This window comes from Siniperca chuatsi, linkage group LG6, assembly GCF_020085105.1.
Source record: "Siniperca chuatsi isolate FFG_IHB_CAS linkage group LG6, ASM2008510v1, whole genome shotgun sequence".
In the NCBI taxonomy this organism is placed as follows: Eukaryota; Metazoa; Chordata; class Actinopteri; order Centrarchiformes; family Sinipercidae; genus Siniperca; species Siniperca chuatsi.
The window spans coordinates 3152970-3180333 of NC_058047.1; the positions used below are offsets into that span (position 1 = coordinate 3152970).

At 39.7% G+C, this 27364-nt stretch overlaps 1 protein-coding gene across 1 annotated transcript in view; it reads left to right on the top strand.

The window, feature by feature from the left end:
* Positions 1-902: 902 nt before the first annotated feature.
* The window catches only part of LOC122877983 (pituitary adenylate cyclase-activating polypeptide type I receptor-like), a 38865-nt gene continuing 12403 nt past the window's right edge, over positions 903-27364 (top strand). The window contains exons 1-3 of the mRNA XM_044200233.1: positions 903-1455; positions 10457-10565; positions 20685-20792. Coding sequence (XP_044056168.1) covers positions 1342-1455; positions 10457-10565; positions 20685-20792 — 331 coding nt within the window. The 5' untranslated portion in view covers positions 903-1341. The remainder of the gene's footprint in view (positions 1456-10456; positions 10566-20684; positions 20793-27364) is intronic.

The window sequence follows — 27364 nt, forward strand, 5'->3', positions numbered from 1 at the left end:
CTGCACTGTTTATGTTTATTCTAACTGTTTATATGAAGTGTGTTCTGAGTAATGAAACATAACACAAGGGCATGCCTACTGTACCACAGGAGACAACACACACACACATACACACAGTGCAGGCATTATCAAATCTGCCATAACTCACTCCTGCACTTTCGGTCTTATCACAGTAAATGTACTGTGTACATAGTTAGAAATACAGTTATATCATCTTATTTGTGTAGCCTGCAAAAGGGCTGAATGGACTCAGTCACTGCAGCATTTACACTGCACAGAAGAAAACAAAACCACACATAATATAATGTAACAATTAAAGCCAGACTGTGATAAGTTTGCTAACATTAGCCACCATAAGCTACTTGGTCATACCAGTCCATGAAAAGCCTCAGCTGTAATACCTGAGTGTATTTGGCTGTATCTTATTTGAAAAGCTAGACTCACTTTAATCCAGTTCAGTTCAGTTCACCAGTATTATTCTTAATGTTATGAAATACTGGAGTGAGTTTTAACAGTTTTCATGTGGATTTGAAAATTTTATGAGACAAATTTCCCAGGTGAGCGCTTCAAACATACACGAAAACAATATAGTTTTTAGAAATTTAGCATGAATGTTCATTTTTTGACTTTGAAAACAATATCGCTTGACAAAACAATCTTGACTCAAGGTCCATTTACTAGATTTTTTTCTGGAGTTTTCAACTGCATCTTATAATAGAGGATCTGAGGCTACTTTAGCCTCTGATATTTTGATGATATGGTTTTGAAATCGATTAGATTTAGCAAAAATGTAGGATAACACAGACATGCAGTATCTGTCATATACTGTATATAGCACGGGAGATAGGAGGAGTACTATTAAGCAGGCCTATATATAAGGTTAGTTTTAGGTCACTCAGCCAAAACTGCCTGTATGAATGTGATTCCAGCAGGGAGTGTGCGCAGGTAAAGATTGACTCCAGATCCTGTCCTCTCTGTGTGTCAGCGCTCCGTCTCTGCGCCGCTGCTGCGTCTGTGCGCAACGCTCCGTCTCTGCGCCGCTGCTGCGTCTGTGCGCAACGCTCCGTCTCTGCCTTTTCAGGGGGAGCGCACCTTGTTTGGCTCAGTCGAGTCCCGGCTCTCCTCCGCGCGCAATACGGACCTTCTCCTGCATCGGACACCGGAGAGACACCTGACCACATTCATATCTGCAAACGGCCAACTGGCGGCTCAGTTCATGGATTGTTTCCAGTTCTGGAAATTTAACAAGGAAGTCGTTTCTTATTCTAGAAGACTGACATTGTCCTTGGACACATATTTACTTTGTTGTGCGCTGTTTTCAAAGTGAACAAACCTTAAAGAATGTTATTGCACAGTATGTTCATCTCTGGAAGCTCGCGGTTGAAATGGACGGCCACATTACTTCACTTGAGTCTGTTCCTGCAGCTGGCGACGGGCTGGGCGGTGTGGGAAACGGTGAGTCCACTCGCAGCACTCTGGCTAATCTTATGGATCTTCAGGATTGGCGTGATGAGGTTTATGATAACGCGGGATAATGAACATGATGATGTACTGATTTTATTTTTGAAAAAGAGTTTTTATTGCTCAGCCCTACATGAACAAATCAGTCTACATTTTGCTGTGGTAGCCAGAAATCTGCCAATTTTAAAGGTCTGAGGAAATCAAGGTGACAAGTAACATCACATATTATTTTGTCCTAGCTTTGACAACCAGAAAACAGTTAGACTACTATTAATCTAAGCTGGAGTTCCAATATTGTTAAGTTTGGTAAAATAATTATGGCTACTTTTAATAGCCTATTGCATATTAACAGTGTGCTTGTTGACTCATTTGTATATTTGTTTATTTACTTGTCATTTTCTTCTTTCTTGTATTCTGTTTGGCCATTTCTGGGCGACAAGTATGTCGCTGTCCACTTGGTTTGTATATTTTTTTTTACATGTTTAATTATGTCCATTCATGGGTCATAGTGGAATAAAAGGGGGAAAAGTTCAGATAGATGTTATGACTGTTATAGATGTAATACCATAAGCAGTTTTTAAACAATTGTGTACTATTTTTATATTTTAAATTGCTATATTTCATTGTGAAAGTCAGTTGCTGATTCATTCCACATTCATGCAAAGTTAAAAATATTTTTCAAGGTGGAAATGCTCTCACAAACACTAAAAGTATGGATGAGAAGCTGCCCTCCTGGAGTCTGACGTGTCTGAATTGAATTACGATCATAATTAGGCGACCTGATGGATGCATTTGTCTTGAGTGGTGTCAAATCCCCGGGGATCACGTGATTTAATGATCGATGTTTCATATTTAACCCCATTATTGGCTATTCTCTGTGGTGGTGTGATATTCCAGACTTTTGCCAAATCAGCTTGACTTTTGCTTTTTGCTTTGTTTTGGGGTCCTAATAAGAAAAGTCATAACATCTGATAAATGAAACATGAATCTCAGAGAAACTTTCAGCTTTCAACAGGAGCAACCAGTGATAAAAAACAAACAAACGCACATATACCTCGAATAAATATTCAATAAATAAAAAGAAAAGATCCAGTGGTGTCTCCTGAGACTCCATTAACACTGGACACTCACTTGACTCTGCTGCCTTTGGCCCCAGACAGACAGCAGCAAAGAGAAAGCATTAATATTTTGTCTTTCTCTTTTTCTGCATATGCACATACGTCGGTTTGAAATTCAAATAATACAGACAATTCAGGGTGAAGAATATTCCTATTTTATTCCATTTTATCCTCATTTGAACTTGGATTTAATGCTATGCTGGTGGAATTTCCTCTCCATCAGCTGTTTGCTCACCTGAGGGTTCATCAGAGTCTAAATCCCACATCATGATGGAGGATTTGGTTTTGTGATGTGTTTCCTGATCCTGAAGGCTGTTAATGATCCTGTGTTGTCCCTACCTTTATTAGCTGCTTCCTCCAGAGATTCTGCTTTACTTCTGATTGGTATCAGGACTGAAGATGCTCATTTTATCCTCTCTGCATTTTCATTATAGATTAGTGATATTGCTGACAGCAGGATGGATGTCTAATACCACTTACTGACCTGCGATGTCACTGTAATTGCATCTAGCTTTATCATGGCAGGAGTGATTTAGTGTGCACACATTCACATTTCTGTCTCTTTTTCTTGCTCTTTGTTGACATTTTATAGCCTTTTTAATATACTGTGAGGATTTTTAGCAATTCTTAAAAACAGATTTACCCATTGCCACATTCATTACCTTACATTCATTTGGCTTTTGTCCAAAGCAGTCCACAATTAGTGATGAAATTCAAAAACAGATAAGGAAATGTGACAACAAAATGTGCAAGAGCTTATATAGTATATGATATGATGAATGCAGTTATTTGGAAGAAAAATACAAACTATAAAAAAACCTGTAAAACACTAAAAAAACAGTAATGGAAGAAGTATAAAGGGAAAGTAGCAATACCACACTGTAAAACTGCTCCATTACATGTGGAAGTCCTGCATTTAAAACTGTAGAACTTAAAGCTTTTTTTATGACCACTTGTGGGCAGCGGAACAAACAGTTATACAATAACCTCACAAAGTTGTTGCAACGAATGTGTGAGTAAATAGTTGTCTATTTACACATCCAGCAGACACGGGACAACATTAGCATTCAGTTGAAGGTGTGTTTCAACCAGATGAATGTATTCACTTTGCTTTTAGCTCTGGTTTGGTCTCCAGCAGCCACGTGCCACTATGTTCAGCAGCTAGTAGCTAACTTTGTCTGTCTTGTTCGGTGCTGAGCTGGTGCACTCTGGGTTTTTAGAGCTTTTTCACTGAAAACAGTTGCTGACTGCGGCTGGAGATGGTTGATGAGAGCGGAAAGACTGAACCAAAACAGTAACAGCGTGGACCTTAAAACCAAAACAGTTTGACTCAACTTAAAGACGCTAAAATGCTCATGTAGAGCTGAGGGAAACTGCAGAGTCGGTGATAATTATCTGTGGGTTTGGTGCTACGAGCGACACATTTCACATTACACATCATCATTTGATCCAGCCTAGTTGCCTGAAAAAAATGTATCAATTGTATGTTTCTGCAAACCACAGATACACAGATAATCTGTAGCCTACGTTTTAATACATCTAATACGTATTACATCAACATTTGTACAGTAAGTATCATAGAGATGTAGTTATGATGATGTCTATAGGAGCTGATTTTCTTACTTGGACAAGGAGGGGTTGTATATATATAGTATTATAATAATATTACTTATGCGTTGTGTAAGCAGTATTTTACCATTGTATTTGATGGAGGTGGAGCTATTTTAAATAATGATGGGTGGTTTAATCTATAACAATGCATTATTATTTAAAAACTATGTGTTTTGCATGTAGAATATTAATCTGAAAAGTAATGTGTAACTATAACAGTCAGATAAATGTAGTGGAATAGAAAAATACAATATTGTTCTCTAATATTTAGCGGGGTAGAAGTATAAAGTAGCATAAATTAGAAATATTCAAGTAAGGTAAAGTACCTCGACTTAAGCACAGTACTTAAGTAAATGTATGTAATTTCATTCGCCTTTATACACCTTTAATAGAGAACACTCAGGTTTCTCTTCAGAGTTTCAACAGAAGAAGAACAGAGGCTTTGAGCCCTGACATCACTACCCTCTGTCTCCAGCCTGAGGCAAGTCGTGCCTCTGCCTTAAAAACAAGCCATAAAACCTTCAAATCAATTCTAAATGCCACAGGTAACCAGTGCAGAGAGGTCAAAGTGGAGGAAGTGTTCTCCAGTGTTTCTCGATTCTGTGAATTACCTTTCCTGGTGGCTGTATTTTGTTCAAATGGACAGTTAATGGATTTATGGGGCGAATAATGAGTGACAGTAATCCAGTTGCAGGAACAGTTTGTGTCTCTGGAAGTGAAAAAAATGATGCAATGCTGCTCCTAAGATGAGACATGGTTGACTTTGTTATGCTGCAAAAACGTTCAGAGAAGTTTGAAGGGAAATTCAGATTTATTAAAGTCTTTTTTTTCATAGCTGAGGCTTGAGGTTCCCAGCCTGCATGTCAGGATGGGTCACAAGGTAAATGTGATGGGTCATGAGATGATGAGAATCTAAACATTATTATTATTATGCATTTATTATGCTATATACATTAAAAAAAATTCTCTAACCATTATACAATCAAAGAGATTTAGAGGAGAAAAATTACTATTTGGTGGAACTGCTTACAACCATAGACTGTAGGCCTATATAAAGATGGACGACGCGTCTCCACTTCCTCCCCATAGACTGTAATGAAGCCAAAATATCCCCGCTGCCATCTTGTGCTTTTGACGTCATTTGGAGCCAGAGTCTGCGCATTAGTGATCGGAGTTGGAGCCGCGGTATCGAGGTCCCGCCCATACACCCGGCTGACTCAATCGCGAGCAGGGCTCAGCTGTCAATCATGACGTGAAACCCCATTTTTATAGCATCAAATAACTAATTAAAACCAAACTTATCAGAAAAACGAACACTTGAACACACATCACCGTGATAAGAACTACCTAAAATGACACAAACCATCTTTGGGGAAAATGTATTTGACGTGTACTTTGAGTTTTTCGTTTGGCTCATGTCCCATCTGCTAACATGGAGGGGGCGGGCTTTTAAGGGGTCACAAATCAACAAGACTAAGAGCTCTGTGAGGCTGTACAGGTACAGGTAGCAGGTATAGTGTTTACCATGTTCACCATCTTAGTTTAGCATGTTAGCATGCTAACATTTGCTTATTAACACAAAGGGTCGCACTTTATTTCATTGTACACTAATAAGACGTAATCAGACGTACTTGTATCAATTAGACCAAAACTAAAATATATGTTTTTTTATTAGACAGTAAACAAACACAGTTATACCCTTCTTAGACACTATTATACCAAATTGTACTCTAATTAGAAACCAAATAGGAGATCCTAATACACAATTAGACACCATTTTACAAGATCATAGTCTAATTAAACAATACAATACCATATCAGATACAAAATATGCTACAGTTAGATGCTATTCTACCCTTACTACCAAATTTTGCTTTATTAGACACCACATTTAATGCTGCCAACATGGGCCTATGATAGCTTAATTATACAACACAGGCTGTTGTATAATAATAATAAAATGTATAATCATGGAAATCCATCCAATAGTTGTTGAGACATTTCACTCAAAACCACAAATGTTAACATCATGGTGGCTCTAGAGGAAAAGTCAGGTGATCACCAAAATCATCAGAATTCAACATCTGGGAAACATGCATGTACACTGCCAATCCATCAGTTAGACGCTGAGCTATTTCAGTGTATAATTGAAAACTCTGACCTGAAAGCGAGGAAAGCAAATTAGCATAGTTCCAAAAATGTCAAACTATTCCTTTAATTTCTGCAACACAGGATGTGAGTGAGAGAAGAGGTCTGATGGATTTAATACACCTGTGTATCATCAGCGTAAAAATGAGAAGAAATATTGTTAATTACTTGACCTGGAGGTAAGATGTAGATTGAAAACATTAAAGGGCCATCAGTAGACACACACAAACACACACACTCTCTCTCTCTCTCTCTGTCTCTCTCTCTCTCACTCTCTTTCTCTCTAATGTCATCAGAGACCTGGTGATTACCTGTCTATTGTATCACTGTGAAATTTTGAATGTAAATGATGGTAAAGGGTCACTGGAGGCGATCGCCGCCCCGCGATAATGACCCAGTTAAGACAGTGATTGAATTTAAATGACATTGCAACCACGTAAACTGTTGCCATTTAGGACTGAGGGTTACAATAATTAAAGTGCATGCTCAAATGGCACTCCAGCTCTTCACTCGCACACACACATTTTGATTTTATTATTCTGCATCTATGAACTCTGCACCTCATCATATGAGTTACATCTGATTCTCTGCACATCACTAAACTGTAAAATGACACATTGTGTTGCTTCATAAGACAGCATGTCGTGCCACTATCTGGCTTCTTTAAAGGAGGTTTGTTCCATGAACCTGAAGGGCAGATATGACTGTGCTGTCTGGTGTCATGGTGAGGCTGTGCTGCCAGATTGAGCTGCCAGATCAAGTTTTTCAGCTAGTCATTTGTTGTTGCTCTAGGTATAAACTATTACTGATGTAGGAGTTTATGGGCCACCCAGTTTAAATAAATTGTGTAAATATTTAGCCTTTTCACAGTAAATTCTTCACATGTACAGTTATGTGTTTAGAGGGCACTGTGCATTTAACAGATAATCCTTAAAATAGAAAATGAGAGTATTTAATTTAGAATGGGTTGGAAAATAAGGAGGATATTTAAGAAGAGGAGCCTCCATCATCATTCAGATTGCTGTTACAGTCTCATCCAAGTATAGTAGTCTGTGTTATGTAAGGAACTGATGGGGTTATTTATCAGAAAGCCTGGATTTACTGTATAAGGCAGTAGATCCCAACCTGTAAGTCATAACCTCCAAAAGGGGCTGTGTGAGGCTGTGCTTCGAGCTAAATGCTAACATCGACATGCTAACATGCTGATGTTGAGCAGGTATAATGTTCACCATCTTGGTTGAGAATGTTAGCATGCTAACATTTGCTCAACACAAGCTGAGGCTGATGGGAATGTCATTAGTTTTGCAGGAATTTGGTCACAGACCAGAGTGTGCGACAATGTGAAATTTTGACCTGGTGATGGCGCTAGATGAAAAGTCAGAGGATAACCAAAGTTATTACAATTTAGCCTAAGTGGAAGATGAATGTCTGTACTACATTTCACTCAAACCCACATGCCAACGTCATGGTAGCGAGGAAGAGTGAGGAGATCACCAGTCCTTAAGGATTCACTGTCTGAGAAGCATGAATGTCTGAACCAAATTTTGTGCCAATCCGTCTTCTAGATGTTGAGATATTTCACTAGATAAGTGAAAACTTTGATCTGCTGGTGCCGCTAGAGGAAAGGGGATCACCAAAGTCAGTAGGATTCATCCACTGGGGATCATGAATGTCTACAAAATTTCATGGCAGTCTGTCTGGCGGCAGTCTGGCCCAAACGGGGGGACCCACCGCCTACACTAGCATGACTAAAAATCCACCCATCCAACAAGTTGGAAGGTCACATACCTTGGCCTCTTTCTGCTATCGCAAGAAAACTCTTCTTTGGTAAAGGTTAAATATGAGTCCATGCAGCAGGGATGTGCCAAGTATGTTGACAAGCCTGCCAGCTCCACCCACTAAATTACATTTTGAGATGTGAGCACAGTGCGAGCATTATTAATACCGAGCAAAGACCCCTGATCTGACATTGTTATTAATATTACGTGCCCGGATACAAATTTCATGTCAATACCAAGTGGAAATGGGGTCATAGACAAACAAGTAGGGAAACCCTGGTATGAGTTTATGAGTTTATTTTGTGAGTGCATCCTTTTGAGCCGGTGAAACAAGCAACCCTGTCTCTTAAAAAGTGTGTTTATGTGCTTTTAATTTACAACAAATATGTTTTAAGAGAAACGTAATGATTACATTTTTTAACATAATAACATACAATGTGAATGAACATACGTGCAAAACATTCACAAGAAAGAGGTCCTACATATTTTTTTTTGTTTCTCAACAACTGGTTCAATGAAGGAAACACACGTATACACACTGTAGACATACACAGATTGACCTATAGACAATAACATCTTGGCCAGGAGGTGTTTCTGTCCAATAGGAGTGAGCGTCTCCTCTCGTGTTAATCCTGGACACTGCAGCACTGTGAGAGGATACGGTCAAATGTCACGCTCACCTGCAGTGTCTCCATCTGTCCAACAGGCAGGTGTTCTACCTGCGATGGTTCACACATTTTAAACCAAATACATTCACCCAAATCAATTACACACCTTCAAAGCAATTACAGGGATTACTTCTCACTTGACAGTATAATATATCAATATTGTGACACGATTGCACAAAATTAATTTGACTGCAGGGTGGAGATGCTGCTGGAATCTATATTTTCTTGGTATATGTGGATTTATACATCGTCTAAGATTATTATAGGCCTATGGGTCTGCAGGTTTCTGTCCTCCGCTTCACGTTCTTCAGAAGCCGTGATAGGAAGTGCAAGGCAGGGGAGCCTTGACAGTAGATGTCAGGACTTTATGAGGAAGTTGTTGAACTCCCACGTTTCAGCTGTCAGGGGTGCTGATCTCCGTATAGAGGTTCATCACTGGAAGGGAAACGCCAACACCCTCTCGGTTTTCAAGTGGGGTGAGAGTTAGGGCAATGATATGTATTAAACAAGGATTAGATTAAACTAACATGAACGTTCTGCAGACAACAGCAAAATGTTAAAAGATGGACAGATCGATATGTCAGTAATTGACACATACTCACACACTGCTTACGTGGTATCAATGGCTATTAAATTATATTATTTATAAAGGGTTTTTAAAAATTTTAATGCAGTCACCAGGTCACCACAGACATTTTAATGCACTTTCTGCATTTAAATGGCTTCATGTTTGTGCTAGTGAACAAACCCTGGTGACCTTGGTGAAAAAATCCCAAAAGCCCACAGCACAGGCTTCCTCTGTCTGTCAGAATACATTTTTAAGGGATCAATTTAAGGCTGAAATATGCAACTTTCTGTGTTCTGCATTATGTTTGAATCCCTGTTCTTCCCTTGGTTGTCTTATAAACCAATTTCATGCTGAATCAGCAATTTCGTGTTGATCAGCCACACTTGCAAAAGTTGAATTATGTGCCAGCTACCAAACTGTATTAGACTTTCTATGTATTCGTGTGTTGATTTTAATGTGTGAAGCTACAAAAAGTACTATGGGATGGCTGTGTTCTGAGCAAACATTATTGGCATGATAACGCGATGAATAGCAGCACAGAGTTCAGACAGGGTGAATGTATTGAAAATCTAACACTTCACCATGAAAAGGCAAACAATTCCAATAGTTTAACTGAATGCATTTATAGATTTAAGCTTTAAGTAGCTCTGAAAAACATATTGCCTGTTTTATACTTATGTATTATGCAAATTAATGTTTTTATGGAAGTTTCCATATTTATATTGGTGTTATTCTGTTGGTATTTTTGTTTAATTGTATTTATATTGACCAACTTGTGTCACAAGATTTCTGTTAAAGACAGATACCAATAATTACATTTATTATAATTCTATTTTTCCTATATTTTTATAGGAATTACTGTCAATGTGATTTTAAAACATTCATCTCATCCTAAATAGTGTACTGTAGTATTGTAGTATTGTTGTATAAAATACTTGTATCAGTGTTACATTAATATTATAGTGTCATGTTTGGCTCAGACATTATTCCTATCATTCATCTGGTGATTCCTGCAGACTTCTGGTGTCATTGTCAGTGTAACCAATGCTAAAGTAGCATAGAGTGTTTTCATGTGCAACTCAACTCTGGTTTCTGTCTTCTTAGACAGAGGCCATCCACCCAGACTGCGCCCTGGTGGTTCAGCACATGAAGGCTCAGGAAGAATGCAACCAGATCCTCAAACAGGAGGAGAACAACCACTCCACCAGGACAGGTCTGTGTCTTTTAATCACATTGATTTAAACACATACTTACATAGTGGGAACTCGTGCCCCATTACAGACAAACATTAGGTCCCTTAAGATTGGTTTTAACGTCAAGATTAGAATTAAGCTTAGAATCATTACAGGCTGCAGGGTCACTTTTTCCTTCCTCCTCCTCTTCACCTACTTCAGAGGGTGTTAAAGGGAGTGAGCTCCCGTGTTTTTCTGTCCGGGGAATTGATTACTGTATGGAGGTTCCTCATTAAAGGATAACCACAGCCAACCTCTGCATTACTGCCACTGGCAGTCTAACTTCTAATAGAAGAGAAACAACTCTCAAAATCACATTTATCAATAGATACAAAATATGTCCAATTTCCATAAAAAAAAGTTAATCTAATGAAAGCGGACACTCCTAGTTGCTGCCCCCCTCTCAGACCAAAACTATTATTTGTCTTCTTCTGTCAAATTTTACTGTTTACATCCTGCAAATCTAAAGAGCTACATTTGCTTTAGCTTGGGTAATTTTTACACTAGTAACTTCTCATTTCAGCCAAGTAACAACACTTCAGCATTAGAGTTTGGAATGTAAATAATGTAGGTGTTTTGGTAGGTGCTTGCATGAGGAGTCAGCTTTGCAAACAGCGATATACAAGTACAGTCCATTTACCGTAACATATACTGTACATAACCCATGCATCATTATTAAAATACCATCTCAAACTATACTATAGATTAAACCACACCTGCATGTAAATCTCACTGCAGCTGATGATCGCGGCTCTGTAATCAAAAGCATAGCGAGCACATTTACTTCCTGTTATCAAATTACCGTTCTTCACTTGGCAGAGCAGCCAAAACAATCAAGGGAACTAATCAGGTGAGGAGATGTCTGGATTAAAGGTACTGAGTGGTCAACCTGGCCTGGCCTTGTTTCATCTCTGCAGCTCAGATGAGCCAACTGAATCAGAGGAGATTCATCCATTATCCTCCCTTCAATGCCTCAGAAAAAAAAGTCAGCCACTGGAACAACTTGTCCTTCAGAAGGGCCGAGCTTTGTTTTCCATCTGAGATGCTGTCTGAAAGCATGATTACACCCGAAATATGAATTTTCTTTGTTTTGAAGTGTTTTGAGTTGCGCGACAGGGTCATTGCAGGCAGATAAGCTCCGCTCTGTCTCTCCACTCTGAAAAGGTTGTGAAAGCTACACACTCGGTGAGACAGTCTACTGCTTGCCTGTGCACGACACAGCTGGTGTCACTCAGAATTGATTGCATTATTTGTCACCCTTCCTGTGATTATTCAAAGCAAAGACATGACAATTAGTGCTGTGAAGCGACAGGTATGAGCTGCTTCAAGCCCAAACACTGACTGAAGTAGACTGAGGCACCGCTTCACTTCTCCAGTCAGCTTTTACAAAACTGGACTGTTAAGAGGGAGTCACAGTCCCAGCTGCTCCTGTATGGTCTCCCCAGTGGCTTAACCAGCCCACCAAACACAAACACACAAGCATTGATCAGTCAATCAAACTTTATTTGTATAGATTTTGGCAGAAAAGGCTCTGCTCTTTGAAGGAGCTCTCAGCAAATCTGAGCAGCAAAAAAGATTCTGAGAGAACTAATCCCCATCAATAAAAACCTAAAATGTATCTTTGTTCAACAACTCGAACTTAGCTCATGAGGAGGTGGTTGGGGTGGTGGAGGGAGCTGCAGCAGCGTTGGCCTGTGCATATCAGCAGGGTGATAGTGAGAAGTGTCAGGTTAAAATGTTCGCGCTGTACACCCGCATGAATAGGACTGGACGGTGATTGTCAGTTAGTAGCTAAGCAACTGAAGAGTGATCCACTGATAGTGAAGCATGAAGGAAGCAACCGACACAAGTGTGACTTCAGTCCTCTGCCTGAACTAATGCTATGCTCCATTTGTTTAGCATTTTCATACAGGTTATTGAAGTACAAAGTCCTTTTTTTGTTGAGTGAGAAACTAGTAGAGGCTGGAACTTGCCTCTCTTTCCTAACGATGTTAACATGTCTGTTTCAAACTCACCTGCTGACAGGAAGCAGGATTAAACTAACTTTGGATTGTAGAGATGCATGGAGGTTCAAAAGAGTTCTACGTGGTGGGTAAGTAGGATTAAAACAATTAAAACACAAGTGAAGTAAAATGAATGAAATCAAAAGACAATTAAAGCAATAATAATAATACGATAAAAAAATCAAATAATGGGCATAAAGCATTCAGACCACACAACATGAAAGCTCAGCCAGAGTGGGCTGCTCACCTGCAGAAACTGCCAGGTAAACAACGGTTGGAGAGATGAATGGGACAAACAAAAACACACACATTCACTGATTGTAAAGCCACCTTTAATGAGCTTAACACTCATGAATATTCAGGCCTGTTTAACCACAACTGTCCTGAGGAGAAGTGTTAGGGCCATGTGGGTCAGATCCTCAGTAAGTGTTGGGGGCAGCACAGGTGCAGGATCAGCAGCAGGATCCAGTAGAGTTGGGAAGAAAGTATATACTAAAGTATTGTAATTGAACATTTTGCACTGTACTTCCATTTTTGGGACATTTAATGTTTACTCAACTACATTTCAGAAAGAAATATTGTACATTTTACTCCACTATGTTTACCTGTTCATGCAGTTACTTTGATTTTACATCAGTATAACAGCTTGTTGGATAAAAATAGAGCTGTGGCTCAGTCTGCGTACTTCCATACTTACACTTGCTATCTTGAGGGCATAAGTGCGTTCACACTGAGAATTATGGCACAATGCAGTGCACTATGAGTGCCTGGATGATGTACTCATAATGGTGAAAAAGTTGAGTGTGGAACGGTGAACACTTCTCACCCTCAATGGTCGCCATCTTGGCTACGTAGCGGAAGGGGAGCAGTTGCGGTTGCTTTGGTGAACACTGCACTATACAAATGTAAGGTTATACATGTGTTTTTTCCCAATAAGTATCATTATACTATTGTCGGATAGAAGCCATCAGTATGTTTATTGGGTTAATTTAGCAGTCTGTAATGATTTGGTACCGTGAACAGTTGCAATTCGCCATTAAAAAGAAGAAGAAGAAAAAGTGGACAATCGTTGCTGTGTTCAATTTGAGACAACACTACCCTATCAAAATTCATGCAGTAGCACACCTGAATGGAATGAAGCCATGATTAATGTTGTTGCTTCTATCTGTGTTTGGCAGTCCTCAGGACCACTGTGAGAAAGGCCTGAAGTCTCCAAAGTGTGAAAAACAGGCTTGTTTTGACCTCAATGACCTAATGCTATGTACACATAATTCTGATGGTTTCAGAGATTTTACTGAGCATGTAATCCTTCAACTCCGGAAATGGGAATTACTACTGTTCCATTCTTCATCCTGCCTCAGCCATTTTTGAAGGTGATTTTGACCTAAGTGATTACTAGTGAGCGACATAATGAAAATGACATCAGATGTCATTTTCAGGTAACACTGACTTTGCTAGTTTGTACAGTTAGCTTATCTTATCAAATTCACAGAGACCAGCAACTGATATTGACATATTTTCATACAAGGACAAATTGCTGTTTAAATAAGCAAGGAAATGGTAATGTTGGAAAACAGTAGTTAAGGGAGAGTAAAAGATTGTCTTGGCTCCCTGAGTCATTGTTTTCCTGGATATCTAAGAAATCAACATCACTGTTACTGTAAAACATAGACGCTTAAGAAACTAAGAACCTCCCCTCAATTTCTTAAGTGTCAACAGTAACAGTGATTTAATTAAATGCAATTAATTAACTTGAGTCAAACATATAAGTTACTTCAGAAGATCTATTAAAGATGTGCCTGCTTGATCTAGCAAGTGTGTTGTCCTTTTGAGCGGGCAGGGGGTAAAATACTAGCTATACTGGCTGGCTATGTTTGCTTGCTGTCTAGCTGGGTTAGCTACCATGATGGCTAACGAACAGTTAGCTAGTCGTGCTGCAGACGCAGCAGTTTTCTTGTGATCTCTTAAAAGGAACTAGTATTTAACTAAAGATTAATCTTGATAAGATGGTTTCTAGCACTTTGGCTAAGGTAGCTAGCTAGCCAACACAGCCAGGCCATGTTTATTAGTCTGCTTCTGCTAAAACTGCAAGACAAACTCACCTGTCTTAGAAAAGAGAGTACGGAGCCCGGGGCCATGCCATTGTTGTGACGACCTATTATTATGGGCCTTCGGAGCCATAATAATAATGATGTGTGCTCAAATGTATTCACTTGAATTACTTATTCGTGCTCTTGCATTAATAACTTGTGCACCTAAAGTAAGAGCATTCAACCCCTTTGGCCCTGTTCCTGTTTGTGCACACAAACTATCAATTCAAGAGCATAAATAAGTAAATCATTCACACAAATTAAATTAGTTTTGCCCCTTACAGTACACCTGCAATGCTCTGCAAGAATGGAATTATAGACATTTGTCAATTATGTATTTATATGAAATAACCAGGCTCAGATGTTTCCCCAACTGGGGAAAAGCAACCCAAAACTAATTGAATCCCACAACAAAGTTTGAGATGTGGGTTTTGATTCAGTGGTCTAATTCTACCAGTCTATTTCACCTGTTGTGTAAGCATAACAATCCCAATTAATTTAGTTTTTTCCCATAAGGATAACTTTGTAAAAGGGACCATTTCATACTTCTACTTTTGATATTTGAGCGCATTTTGCTGCTAGCACCTGTTTACCTCAGTGCATGAAGAGACAGAGTTGTATGTCAAACAGGTGCGTTTAGGAACACGATTCACCTGCAAATCCTTTCAGACTAATTCATCAGGAGTGGAAAAACCCATCAGGTGTGACTAAATGAGGGTCGAACAGATGGGTGGGATGAAGCAAGGAGGCAAAGAGCAATACGGCTCATGAAAGAGTGCTTGGGAAATTGTGAGGCTTCGTAATGGCAATGTTACAAAAGACTGCACAAGAGGTAGAGACAACTAATGGATAGACAGAGAATTTGCAGTGTGTTTAGATTTGGCTGTAATGGGTGAAAAGAAGGACAGAAATACAGCACCGAAACAGGTAGAAACACACTCTCACTTTCACTTTGTGCCCTTTTCTCTTTCCTGATTTATCAACAACTGTCCACTGCAGGGAGAGAGGGCAGATGTCTCGTCTACTTCGGGTTAATTACCTTCACACATCCAGTCCCACAAGAAACACCATCAGAGAAGAAACATGGGAAGTCAGTGTCAGAGAGGAAATAAGGAAGCAATGCAGGAGTAAAGAAAGAGAGTCATGTCCATTTTCAAAGTATACTTATAATTAGACTCACAGTGAGCAACAGCCAGCCTCATGAATGTATGTGTGAGAAAGAGCGAGAGAGCATGTGTGTGTGCCTATTTCCACAGATCATTACACACCATGACTGGCCTCTCTGTCTGTTTGTGGTCATTCGCTATTGTCATTTTCCTGACTAATTACACAGACAAAATACCAAAGGTGGAAAGTAACAAAGCAAATTGTATTGCAGAAATGATTGGTCTATAAACATATCAACATTAAATTCATCAACAACAATGTTAATAATGGATTAATTGTTTAAGTAATCCATCAAGCAAACATGCTACCTTTTTGAAGGTTTTTGCTTTTCAAATGTGAGGATTTGCTGCTTTTATCCGTTTTATATGATTGTAAATTTAATATCTTTGGTTTTTGGACTGTTGGTTAGACAAAACAAGACATTTGAACATGTCACCTTGTTTGACCAATACATCTATGATAATCCTTCATTAATCAGTTCAACAATGTATATTCATCATAGAATCATACATATGTATCATCAATATAGTGATAACTTCCATTTAGCCAAAAAATACACTTTATACCTTTTTTATTAAATTTCTTCCAAGCATTCACTACATATATTATGTGAGTCTGGACAGACATGGATGTAAAGTGCAACTTGACTGGTTGGCTGAGGCATACAACCGCAGGGCTGTAATTCTAGTTTATTGGATAGTGACAATAGAGATAGAGACAGGAAACATGGGGAGAGAAAGAAGGGTATGACTGCTGTGATCGAACCGGGGAACATTGCAGTTATATGGTATGCATCTTAACCACCAGGATGCCCATTGTTATTTTAGGTTATAAAGAAAACATTTCATCATTTAATCCAAAAAAAGACCAATAGATAACGAAAATAATCATTCACAGCACTTGTAAAAGTATAATTTTGAGGTGCTTTACTTTATTATTTGTGAGTGTCAATACATCAGGGGTCTCAAAGCCGATCTGACCCACAACATAATTTCATTAGCCCCCCCCCCACGTTTATTGTTACATCTGGCCTGCAATTTATTTAGCCTCAACCCCCCCATTTTTATTTTTATGTCACTTGATTTCAACTCTAGTATTTCTCTGTATCACAGCGTCTACACAGGTGTAGTGTACCTGTCTAAAAAGCAGAACACTGGCACTCTGTAGCCCCACTTCGTGCCTCTCACACGCTGCTGGTCTGTAGATTTATTCCTCTGCAGCGGCAGAAAACAGAACACATGGGCCCGCCGATAACTGTGCTATATTCAGAGATTAAAAAGATATTTAGGGCTGATGAAAAGAAAACATTAACCGCGATAAACAGCATGTCTACGGCTAGGTGGTCAAATGGACCACCTAGAAGAGAACTACTTGGCGAGTGGCCCCTGCGTAATTTAAGTTTGAAACACTTGGTGTTCACGTGCTACTTTACATCTCAGAGGAAAACATTGTCATTTTTACTCCCCTCTGTCTCTCGACTGCAGCAACTAGTTGCAGACAATTTACATAATACATTTTCATTGTCTTTAGCTGTTTCACTTTGTTGGATCAACATTCAGTTTTGCTTGGATTATCAGTGTTAGGTAGTGGGAGATTGTACAGTTTGGGTTTGTGGAGCTGGAGGGAGGTTAGATGAGAGATCCAGGGAGTAGAGATGACTGCTCACTCCAAACAGAACATAAAACAAACTTTATGTTTCCATAATCTTAAACTACACAAGCACCGTCCTGAATTTCTGGTCCAGCTCTTTATCTTTATCCTTTTGAATATCTTCCCTCTGTCACTTCTTCCTCCTCGTCTTCTCTGTCCACCTAAGCTTCTCCCTTATCACATACCATTCTTTAGTAAAGGGCAGATATTGTAGTAAAACATCCCAGTGGAGCATTTTCTCCTGTAATATTTGTAAGAATATTACAGCGGCAGCAGTGTACATGACAAACAGAAGACAAATGCTTTATTGAACCATGAAAACACTGGAGAGTGAAGTGTGGGAGAGAGAGTTGTAGCCAGAGGAGGAATAAAATACTGCGATATGACCATGCAGGCAAAGAGGAAATACAGGACATACGTTTAGATTGATGTTTGGTCAATCTAATTCTCATTCCCACGTCATGTCTGCTCCTTGGAAATGACAAAGTTTGCCTCATAACTTGTTCTTATTATTGATCACATAAATGTCAGAGGGCTAAATCCTAGTATAACTCTATACTGCCAAGAAGCACACAGGAGAAAGTTTCAAGACAAACCACTCAGGTTTGAAGGAAAACATCATTGCTACCGGGATTACGTTATCTGGCAACATTTTTGTAGTGTAGGAGGCCCTACATTTATGGGTGGTCGGGGTGCATGGTGGGCATACAAGGTGCAGGCCGAGGTTCTCAAACTGAGTCTCACTTGTGGACTGGTTTAGGGGAAAAAAGCACTTTAGTTAAGACATGTGAAAGATTGGGATTTTCACTTGCCTCATAATGTTAATAAAGTAAACATGTCGTGCCTCTTAGTTTTGAACAAAGATCTTTCCCTATACTCAACCAAATTCTCTGAGTTAACATAACCATAAAAACAGTTAATCATACTAGTTGTTAAGAGTATTATATGAAAACAAATTAAATACATTCTCAGTGAAGGTTGTGCTGATGCATTCAGTATTTTAACGACTTTGCAGCCTTGACAACATTTCCTCATTATGTTGATTAAAAAAATATTTGCTCTTGGTTGGGATTTGATGGCCCTCACGCAGCAAAATTTGCAAAATATGCACAGCAGCAACTAACTACACTTTGTGACAAAATTACTCAACTGAAAATAAAATTGATAAATCGTAAACAGCACCTGCTTGGTACAGTCATTCTTATGGAATGTACAAGGATATTAAAACTTCAAAATATACTGTCCCTAATTTTCTCCTCCAAATCCCAAAATTTGGTGTAGTGCCCCCTAAAATGGACTTATATATATAACTGAAAAATGTGTTATGATGCCCATTATTCTAAAATTGTGGTATTGTGACGTTCAAAATGTAAGTGTTTAAATCCCAAAATTTGGATCCCAAAATCCCCAAATTTGTTATAACACCCCAAACCTCCCAGGTAACTGTTATGAGCAGACATTTGGGGATTTTAGGGTACTATTGGATTGGATAGGATTGCTGGCAGTTCCATGTAAATAAAATCCAATATTAAAACTAATACGATCAATGCATCTATTTGAAAAGGATCTTCCTGTTCTTCCCATTCTGCCGACATGGTGTGAATGCAGCATTATACTGCAGCAAAATCACAATGTGTATCTTTAAATGCATAAATTATGACACAACAACAGAGGAACCCAAAGAGAGTTAATTTATTTTTTTCTGTTTGTTTGCGGGATGCGTTTGCTTTGCTGCCATGTGCCTGTGGGACAGTGTTACAATGTGCGAAGGTGTGCGCCGATGAGATGTTCATGCATGTGTGAGCATAACGATCCTAACAGGATAACTGAGATACTGGAGAGGAGATTTATTGAAAAAAATCATGGCTTTGTGCTCAGGATACTTAATGTTAACGGGACTAAAAGATCCAACCATTAATACTTAATGAGAAGCAACAGTCTATTCATCCACTGTATCATCCTGTCAGGGTGTCACGAGCTTTGCTTTAATTAGCACCTAATGAAGGACCTTACTGTTACCTGCAGCGATCCTTTCACACACTGATTCAAAGAAAAGCACTGTGTCTTTTTTTACAACTAAAGTCTGTAAACACACAGAGTGTCTTTTCGTTACCTGAAGAGCCATTAGGGTATTTACAATAACAGCCTAAAAATGTGCCATTTTCAATCCATGCAGCAGATGAAAATGTCATCAGCAGCTCAGTGTTAGTGTGGAAACAATATCCAAGATGCAAGGGAGAATGTTCTAAAAAGGAGAGTTCAAAGTCACATTTATCCAGCGAGATGTTTGCCTCATCACAGCTTTGGCAGGAGAACCTCCAGCAGTAGCCAAAAGCTGTGTTTTATTATGAATGGTGGTGGTTAATTGACACAGGAGCGAGCAGCTTTGATGTATGAGGGGCTGTGGTGGCGGAGAAAGACGGGCTCCTCATTACCGCTCTCTCTTCCCCCTCTTCACACCTCCCTCGTTCGGAGCGACGGAGGCTGCAGGGAGAGCTTGTCAGCCATGTGAGGGGAACAGCAGAGACAAAGCGTGGGCAGAAAGGAGGGCTGAAGACGTCACCAAATCAAACGCCCCTCCATTTTCCCAGACTGGGGGAAACCCCTTGAAAAATTACATCAAACGACTGAGTTTCTATGCAGATAAAATGATCCTTAATTAGATATGTGAATCAGTAGTTAACATTAGCAAGTACTGTAGCATTAAGAGGTGTTCAAGGTCAAACAAGACACTCGTTGACTGAATTTTAAGTGCGCTGCACTGAGTGGAAGAGAAAGGTCAACCTCTGTCTAGAGTCAGGATTCATCAAGAACATATTCTGCAAAAATCTCCCTCTTACCAAGCCAATTTTCTCTGTAATTGTTATTCTCTTAAAACAGTGCAGGAAGATAATTTCCACCCATTTATGGATGCAAATCAACTTGTTTTAAAAAATCAGGTTGATTTTTCTTATGCCTTTAGCCTTTGCCTTATTCCTTTTGTTTTGAAGGTACTGACACTCATATCTAGAAAATCTGAAACAAGATGGTTTCTATTCGAGAGACAATTTGAAATAGTCTTACTGCAATGAGAAATGTTTTTCACTAGTGTTAAGAAAATAAAGTTTTAGAACCCCATAGTCCACCAAAATGGCCAAATTCGTAACCAACTGTTGATAAATGTGTGATGAATGTTGTCTTCTTGTCTCAGGTTGTCCAACAGCTTGGGATGAGATTCGTTGCTGGTATCGTGCTGAGGTGGGACAGGTGGTCAGCGTCTCGTGTGCCAACGTCTCCCAGCTGTTTGCTAATAACCAAGGTAAATCACTTCAACTGACCTTTGACGTACTTCGGTAACATTTCGAGGTGCAGCCACTAGAGGCATAAGTGAATTAAGAAGCTGTTTACAGTCTCCATGGCGCCCTCCAAAGAAATGAAAATCATTTGTGTCTTAATTTATGTATTTAAATATATTTAAGTATGTCTTTTTTTTGTTATAGCGTTTGTCGTCCACATTTGCACTTTTTATTTTATTTTTCAGGCAGCAGAAATGCTTATATTAGCCCTATTTGAGGCAGTGTAGAGAAATGATTAATAATCCTGCCAACAGTCATACTGATCATCTTTTTATCCTCCTGCTTGTGCCTGTGCTGTATTGTCATGGCGAGATTTTTTTTGAGGACTACTTTTGCATTCCCTCGCATTATTTTGCGTTCCCTCACAACATGTTTTGCATTACCTCGCAATACTTTTCTTCTTCCATTCCTTATGTCCATATATCTATTTGTAATGGAAGGTAGTGTGGAGGTTTTGTGCAAAGAACAGAGGACCCTGTGCAAAAACACAAAAGGTTTCCAATGTGCGTTGGTCTGCATTCCTGCTGTATCTCTGCAGGTGGCTCAGTGCTGTCTGCTCTTTCTGTGACAGAACCACTGACTCTGTTTGCAGCACTTCAGTCGCCTGTTTGTGTTTGTTGCTTTTTTTGACTCAAACGAATACAGCACTTTAGCTTTATGAGGTAGATTCAACTGCTGCAATCTGTAATTCCGCCTCTGGAGACGTCTCCTTTTCCTCAGTGAAACCCCTCTGGGGTCCAGTACAGCGCAGAGTAGGCTACAGTAACTGTTCACGAATGAAACCTGCTTTCTTCTGAAGAGACCTCTTGATCTAAGGATTCGTTTAATTTTACTTTCACTAATTACATAACCATGCATGCCTATTGAGCAGTAGTAGGCCTACTATATCAGCATACTTAATGCCCAGTTCTAAAGTTCATTGAGCTGATATACTGTTGCGTTGTGCTGAGAGCAGCTGAGCAGATATATGGCTTATAAGAAATGGAAGAAGGAAAGTATTACGCAAAAGTATTGCGAGAAAACGCAAAATTTCTTGTGAGAAAATGCAAAAATTGCGAGGGAATGCAAAACAAATTATGAGGGGATGCAAAAGTAGTCCTCAAAAAAAGTCTTGCCGCGCCCTTTAGGGGGCTCCGAACAATACTCTGTCTTAAGGCCATGTTGACTTTTGCTTGGAGAACAGGGTTTGTGAAACTTGAGAAAAGAGTGGGATTTCTCAGTTGATTTTCCAGAAGTCAAACAACAGGCGATTTAACTTTTACAGCAAAATGAACTTGTGCTCAGTTCATCCATCTTTCAGTTTACAGCTCAGCAAAGTGACCAGGTTATATTTATATATCTCTTAGAACCAGTGTTATGCTTTCACTGAGTGGTTTATGGAGACTGGAGGTTTTTCTACACGGATCATGTGGACTTGTCTCCTGTGTCTGCACAACTTGGCTGCAGAGAGCGCTGCTCTTCTGACTGTTTACACGACCCCCACCTTTTCCAGAGCCCTGTCTCATCCAGCTGGCTGGTCTAAAGAAAACAAAATACGCTCAGAATCTCTCATGTATCATCAAATGTTCTGGCCGTCCTTATACACATGCAACTGAGATGCTGTGTTTCTGGACATTTAGGAGATGAACAATGGCAAAAAAAAAAATCTGTGTTGTCACAAACAGACCCGGTGGAAATGTAGAGGAGTGGAAGAGTGGAAGATAAAAATGTAGTTTTCATGTAGTCAAACATAAAATTATAACTAGCGTCATCACCTGTACAACAAAAATTTAATCTATGTTATTATCCATGCAAAACACACACAGGAGCTCCATTAAAAGCAAGACATTTTTGGAAGCCAAATATTTAATGAAATACTTATCTTTTAATGATTAATGAGGTCATTATGGGATCGAGGAGGAATAATATAAACTACTTAGGAAACATATTTATTTTGTTTCCTGCCAAAATATCAGATCATGCAATACAATATCTGCTCTTAGTGACTACAGCATTATTCAACTTTTTTATGGCTATGTTAGCAGCACTGGATTAAGGTTAGGGAAAGATCATGGTCTTAGTTTAATATAGAAAAAGTCATCAGTGACTTGAGATGCAGCATGTTTATTAACATTTAAGTGAAATCACGTGAAGTCAAATCTTTCCTTAACCAAAGTGCTTTTGTTGCCTAAACCTGACCAATCCAGTGAGCGATTATGTTTGTCACCACAATGTAATTGGGAAAACAATTTAGTACTGTATAAACCTAATTTCTAGTACACAGGGTTCAGCCCAGTTGCCAGAAAAATATCAATTGTACATTTCTGCAAACCACAGATACGTGCAATCTGTACATGTTAATACATCTTATACGTATCATATCAACATTTGTACAATACATATCGAAACATACAACTGAGATATAGATAGACAGATAGATAGATCAACGCGCTTTCATTCCCAGGGCATCAAATACCGACTTTTTGTCTCGCCCTCTGCGTCGTATAAACACGCGCAAGGTGCCCTTTAGTAGGAGACGCCTTCAGAAGCGATGTAACGTCACTTAAAACTTTAAAGTTAACGTTTGGTTTCACACTGGGTTTGTTTGACCCATCCAACACCCCACCTCCTCCTTAAGTGGACTTTGTCTTTTTGTCGCTCTTTACATTATGTCACCTGATTTCATAAAGGCTTTCTGGCAGCCCTCTGTCTAATACAGACGCTAAAGGGTAACTTGTGCATGTTTATCTGATGCCCAGGGGCGTGACAAAACGGCGGTATTTGATGGCCTGGGAATGAGAACGGGCTGGATGGATGGATGGATAGATGGGGGAGAGAGAGAGAGAGAGAGAGAGAGAGAGATACTTTATTGATCTCGAGGGAAATTTAGGGATCCAGTAGCTTATACGACACATACAAAACACCAATACACACAAGGTCATAAGAATAAAAACACTATGTCGGTCACTATGATAGAGTATATGCTAATGGAGGGAGTGGAAATATCACGGCTTCCCCCAGCCTACATGTCAAAGTGTCCTTGGGCAAGACACTGAACCCCAAATTGCTCCCGAGGGCACTGCCTTCGGTGTGTGAGTGTGTGTGAATGCTTAGTTAGTTTCTTTGAACTGATGAGCAGTTAGCATCTGCCAGTCAGTGTATGAATGTGTGTGAATGGGGTGAATGAGATATGTAGTGTGTGAAGTGCTTTGAGTGGTCAGAAGACTAGAAAGGTGCTATACAAGTACAGTCCATTAACCATTTACCATTTAAGAGTGCAGGTAGTGCAAATAAAAACAGTGCAAGAATAATGATTACTGTGGAAAATATATACGCATGATATGTATATGCCTAATGACAGAAAGTCATGCTGTGCATGTGCCGTGCAGAGGGTGACAGGCATTGTCCATGATGGACAACTTTTTTTTTGCCACTGACATAAAGTAATTCAGCACATGCCAACCACAGAGCCAGCGCTCCTCACCAGCCCACCCTTTCTGTAAGACACCCCGATGACAGGTTGAAGTCCAGATTCTTCCAGTATGTCAGCTGAATTACTTTTCACAGAAGAGTCAGTAGCAGCAGAGAGTATGTTCAGTATGTGGGACGCTGGGTGTAGAAATGATGCACTTGACTGATTACGAATAGCAGTGAGAATGAAAGAAGAAGAAGAAACACACAGAAGCTCCTCAGTGAAAGTTAAGCATATACGTTGTGTCGATGGATCAAGAGGCGGAGGTTGCTGTTGATGACCTCATAACTTAGTGTTAGCGGGTTCCTGGACCCCACTGGATTTCCTCCTCCACAGACACCCAGATAAGTCAAGTGCTGTAGCTGTGCGGTTCGATCCAGCCTATCCAACGGGAGGCTGCATGCAGAGAAAATAATGAATCGGAAAATCAAAGAGTTCACTGTAGAGCCATGAGTATGAGGTAGGAATTGGCGCTGCTTGTTAAGCATGGCAGTGTGAGCACTAGCGCCCTCCCCGGAGCCTCGGCCTTCAACCTCCATTCACATCCAACCGTACACCCACCGACGCTGCAGGCCTGCAGGCTCTACACAGCACGTTGTACTGAGGCTAATGCAGCTGGATATCGCTAAAACCACCCACGATTCAAACCCCCACACTCTCCTCGGCTGTGCTGAAGAGCCGGACAGGCATATTTTTCTTCATGAAATCTGTTATTTCACTCTAAACGTTCTATCCTCCCTCTTGTAAACACGGATTCACACAGAAAACCTGACGACCTTGTGTGTGTCATGACCGTCGTAGAGCTTGGTGAGTGAGCTCCGTCATTCTAACTTTGGGCCATGGTGGGAGAACATGGCTGCAAATTTGCCTCGTTTAAATTCATCATTTACTGTCTTCACCTGACCGGACTACTGTCAGTGTTACCTAGAGAGTTTAGGAAAGCAAACAAATAAACATCTCAAATTTAAAATGTTATATTTTGCTTATACTTTTGGATGGATACAGATGTCACTGCCTGTAGATAGGCACTGCAGAGCACTGTACGCCAAAACAACCAGATGCAAGAACAGTTTCTTCCCACAGTCCAGTCACAGTTAACATCAGTCACATAGTGTCTGTGTCATCCATCACTGTCAAATATAAATGCTGCACGCTAGACATGTATACATGCTATACTGTACATAACACCTACTTCATGTATATAAAGTAATTATTACATTAATCATTCTTTGCACTATTTGTATTTGTTTGACACTTGACTTGTATATAGACACTGTTGTTGGTCATTGTTGCTTTTTATATATATTTATATATACAACCAGAGCTTAATTTCCCTCCCAGAATGGGACCGGCACGTCCTTTGTCAAAATCTGTAAATACATTTTGTGTAATATTTAATGTTATCTGTTCTGTCATTCTTTTATTTCCCATTGACGTTACTCTTAAATTGCATGTTTGCTTATTTTGGTTGTATTTTAAATCAGATTTTTTTTTTTAAAGAGAGAGTGAGGTCAGGTGTCAGGTCACCTGAAGTGTGTGAGTTTTGTGCACGGCACCTGAGCTAATGTTACAGCGATTTGAATTAGGATACCCTCTTGAACAAGGAGAAAACTGGTAAAATGTCAAAAAGACAATCAAATTTGTTGAATTTCTTCAAACCAGTAGGGCAGTCGGACCCTAAGCAGGCCAAAGTCGTTTCGGCGGAAGGTGCGCCGCTGTCCATATTACTTAAATGGAGCGGAGGAGATCAATAGACAGACAGAACACGTCACTTAGTTTGGTTTCTTAGCCTGCTTGCTTTTCGTGGTTGTAAATAGAACTTTCGGCCCTAATTCCATTTCCCCCAGTTGTAGCAGCAGTCCAGAGAGAGAGAGAAACACGCACCTCCCCCTGCTAAGTGATTATTGTGAATGCTCTGATTAATAAATGTAAATAAATAATGATTTGTTTGTGATGACAGTTTTGTTCAGTTTTAACAGTTAGCACCTAGGCGTAGTCCATCCAGGCACTGTGTATTTTTGATGCGTTCTGTGACTTTTTCTCTCCCCGTGACCCTCCGGAACCGCAGGACCGGGACCTCCCGATTTACAAATCAAGCACTGTATACACCTATTTTTTCACCTACTTGTATGTACATAATCGTGGTTTATTTTTACCTCTCTTTGTTCAGCTTTGTTGTCCTTGTGTTTAGCTGTATGTCTGTTTCTATCTTCCTGTTAATTGTTCTTGGAACTGTGTGGAACATTGGGAGCGACTTAAAACTGGAGTCAAATTACTTGTATGTGAACACATACTTGGCCAATAAAGCTGATTCTGATTGTGATGTGAAAGGACTCCTTGACTCAGCATTGAGTTAAGTTGTGTGAAGGAATGATAGACAGGTAGCTTCTCTCTATTTCAGAGTTGCCAATTATTGACTGAATAGGAACAGAACATATGTACTGATGTGTACATTTACAGTTGGGTTGTTGGCCGGCTCAGACTCAGCATGCTACAACTTGCGCGGCTACAGAGCTAACTAGCTTTCCAAGTGCACCATTCTAGGTTATATGCCCAATTTAGCACGATAAAATGCATTAAATTGCTACACTTGTAAAGGGAATTGCAACCACGTCAGATTGCCATTATGTCCATACAGAGGATTCACTGATGTCAATAGAAGATATTTGTGTAGAGTATTGATCCCAACAACCCACCATGGCCATGTTGAACGAGCAGTTCAACAGCAAACAGTGGCATTTACCTACTGAGAAAGGGTGCCTGTTAGCCAATAGAATTAATAAACGTATGCAGAGTGGAATCACATGCTGTACAAACTCTGTTGTACAGGTTCTTAATGTGCCAGAGTGAAAGATATGTGTACATGTGCATCGCCTGATTCACAGCATCCCGAAGGACTGAAGTTGTTTAAGAAAAGGTTGTTGTTTACTGTGGCTGTACAGTTTTTCTCAGCTCCAAACGTAGCAGCACCAAAGCTCTAAAGTCAAAAAAGATCTATATGATTTTGACTAAGAAAAGTGTGTTTTTGGGACTTGAGCGTGAGCATGCAGGACATGCTGCCTCACAGCTCCATGGAACAGCAGA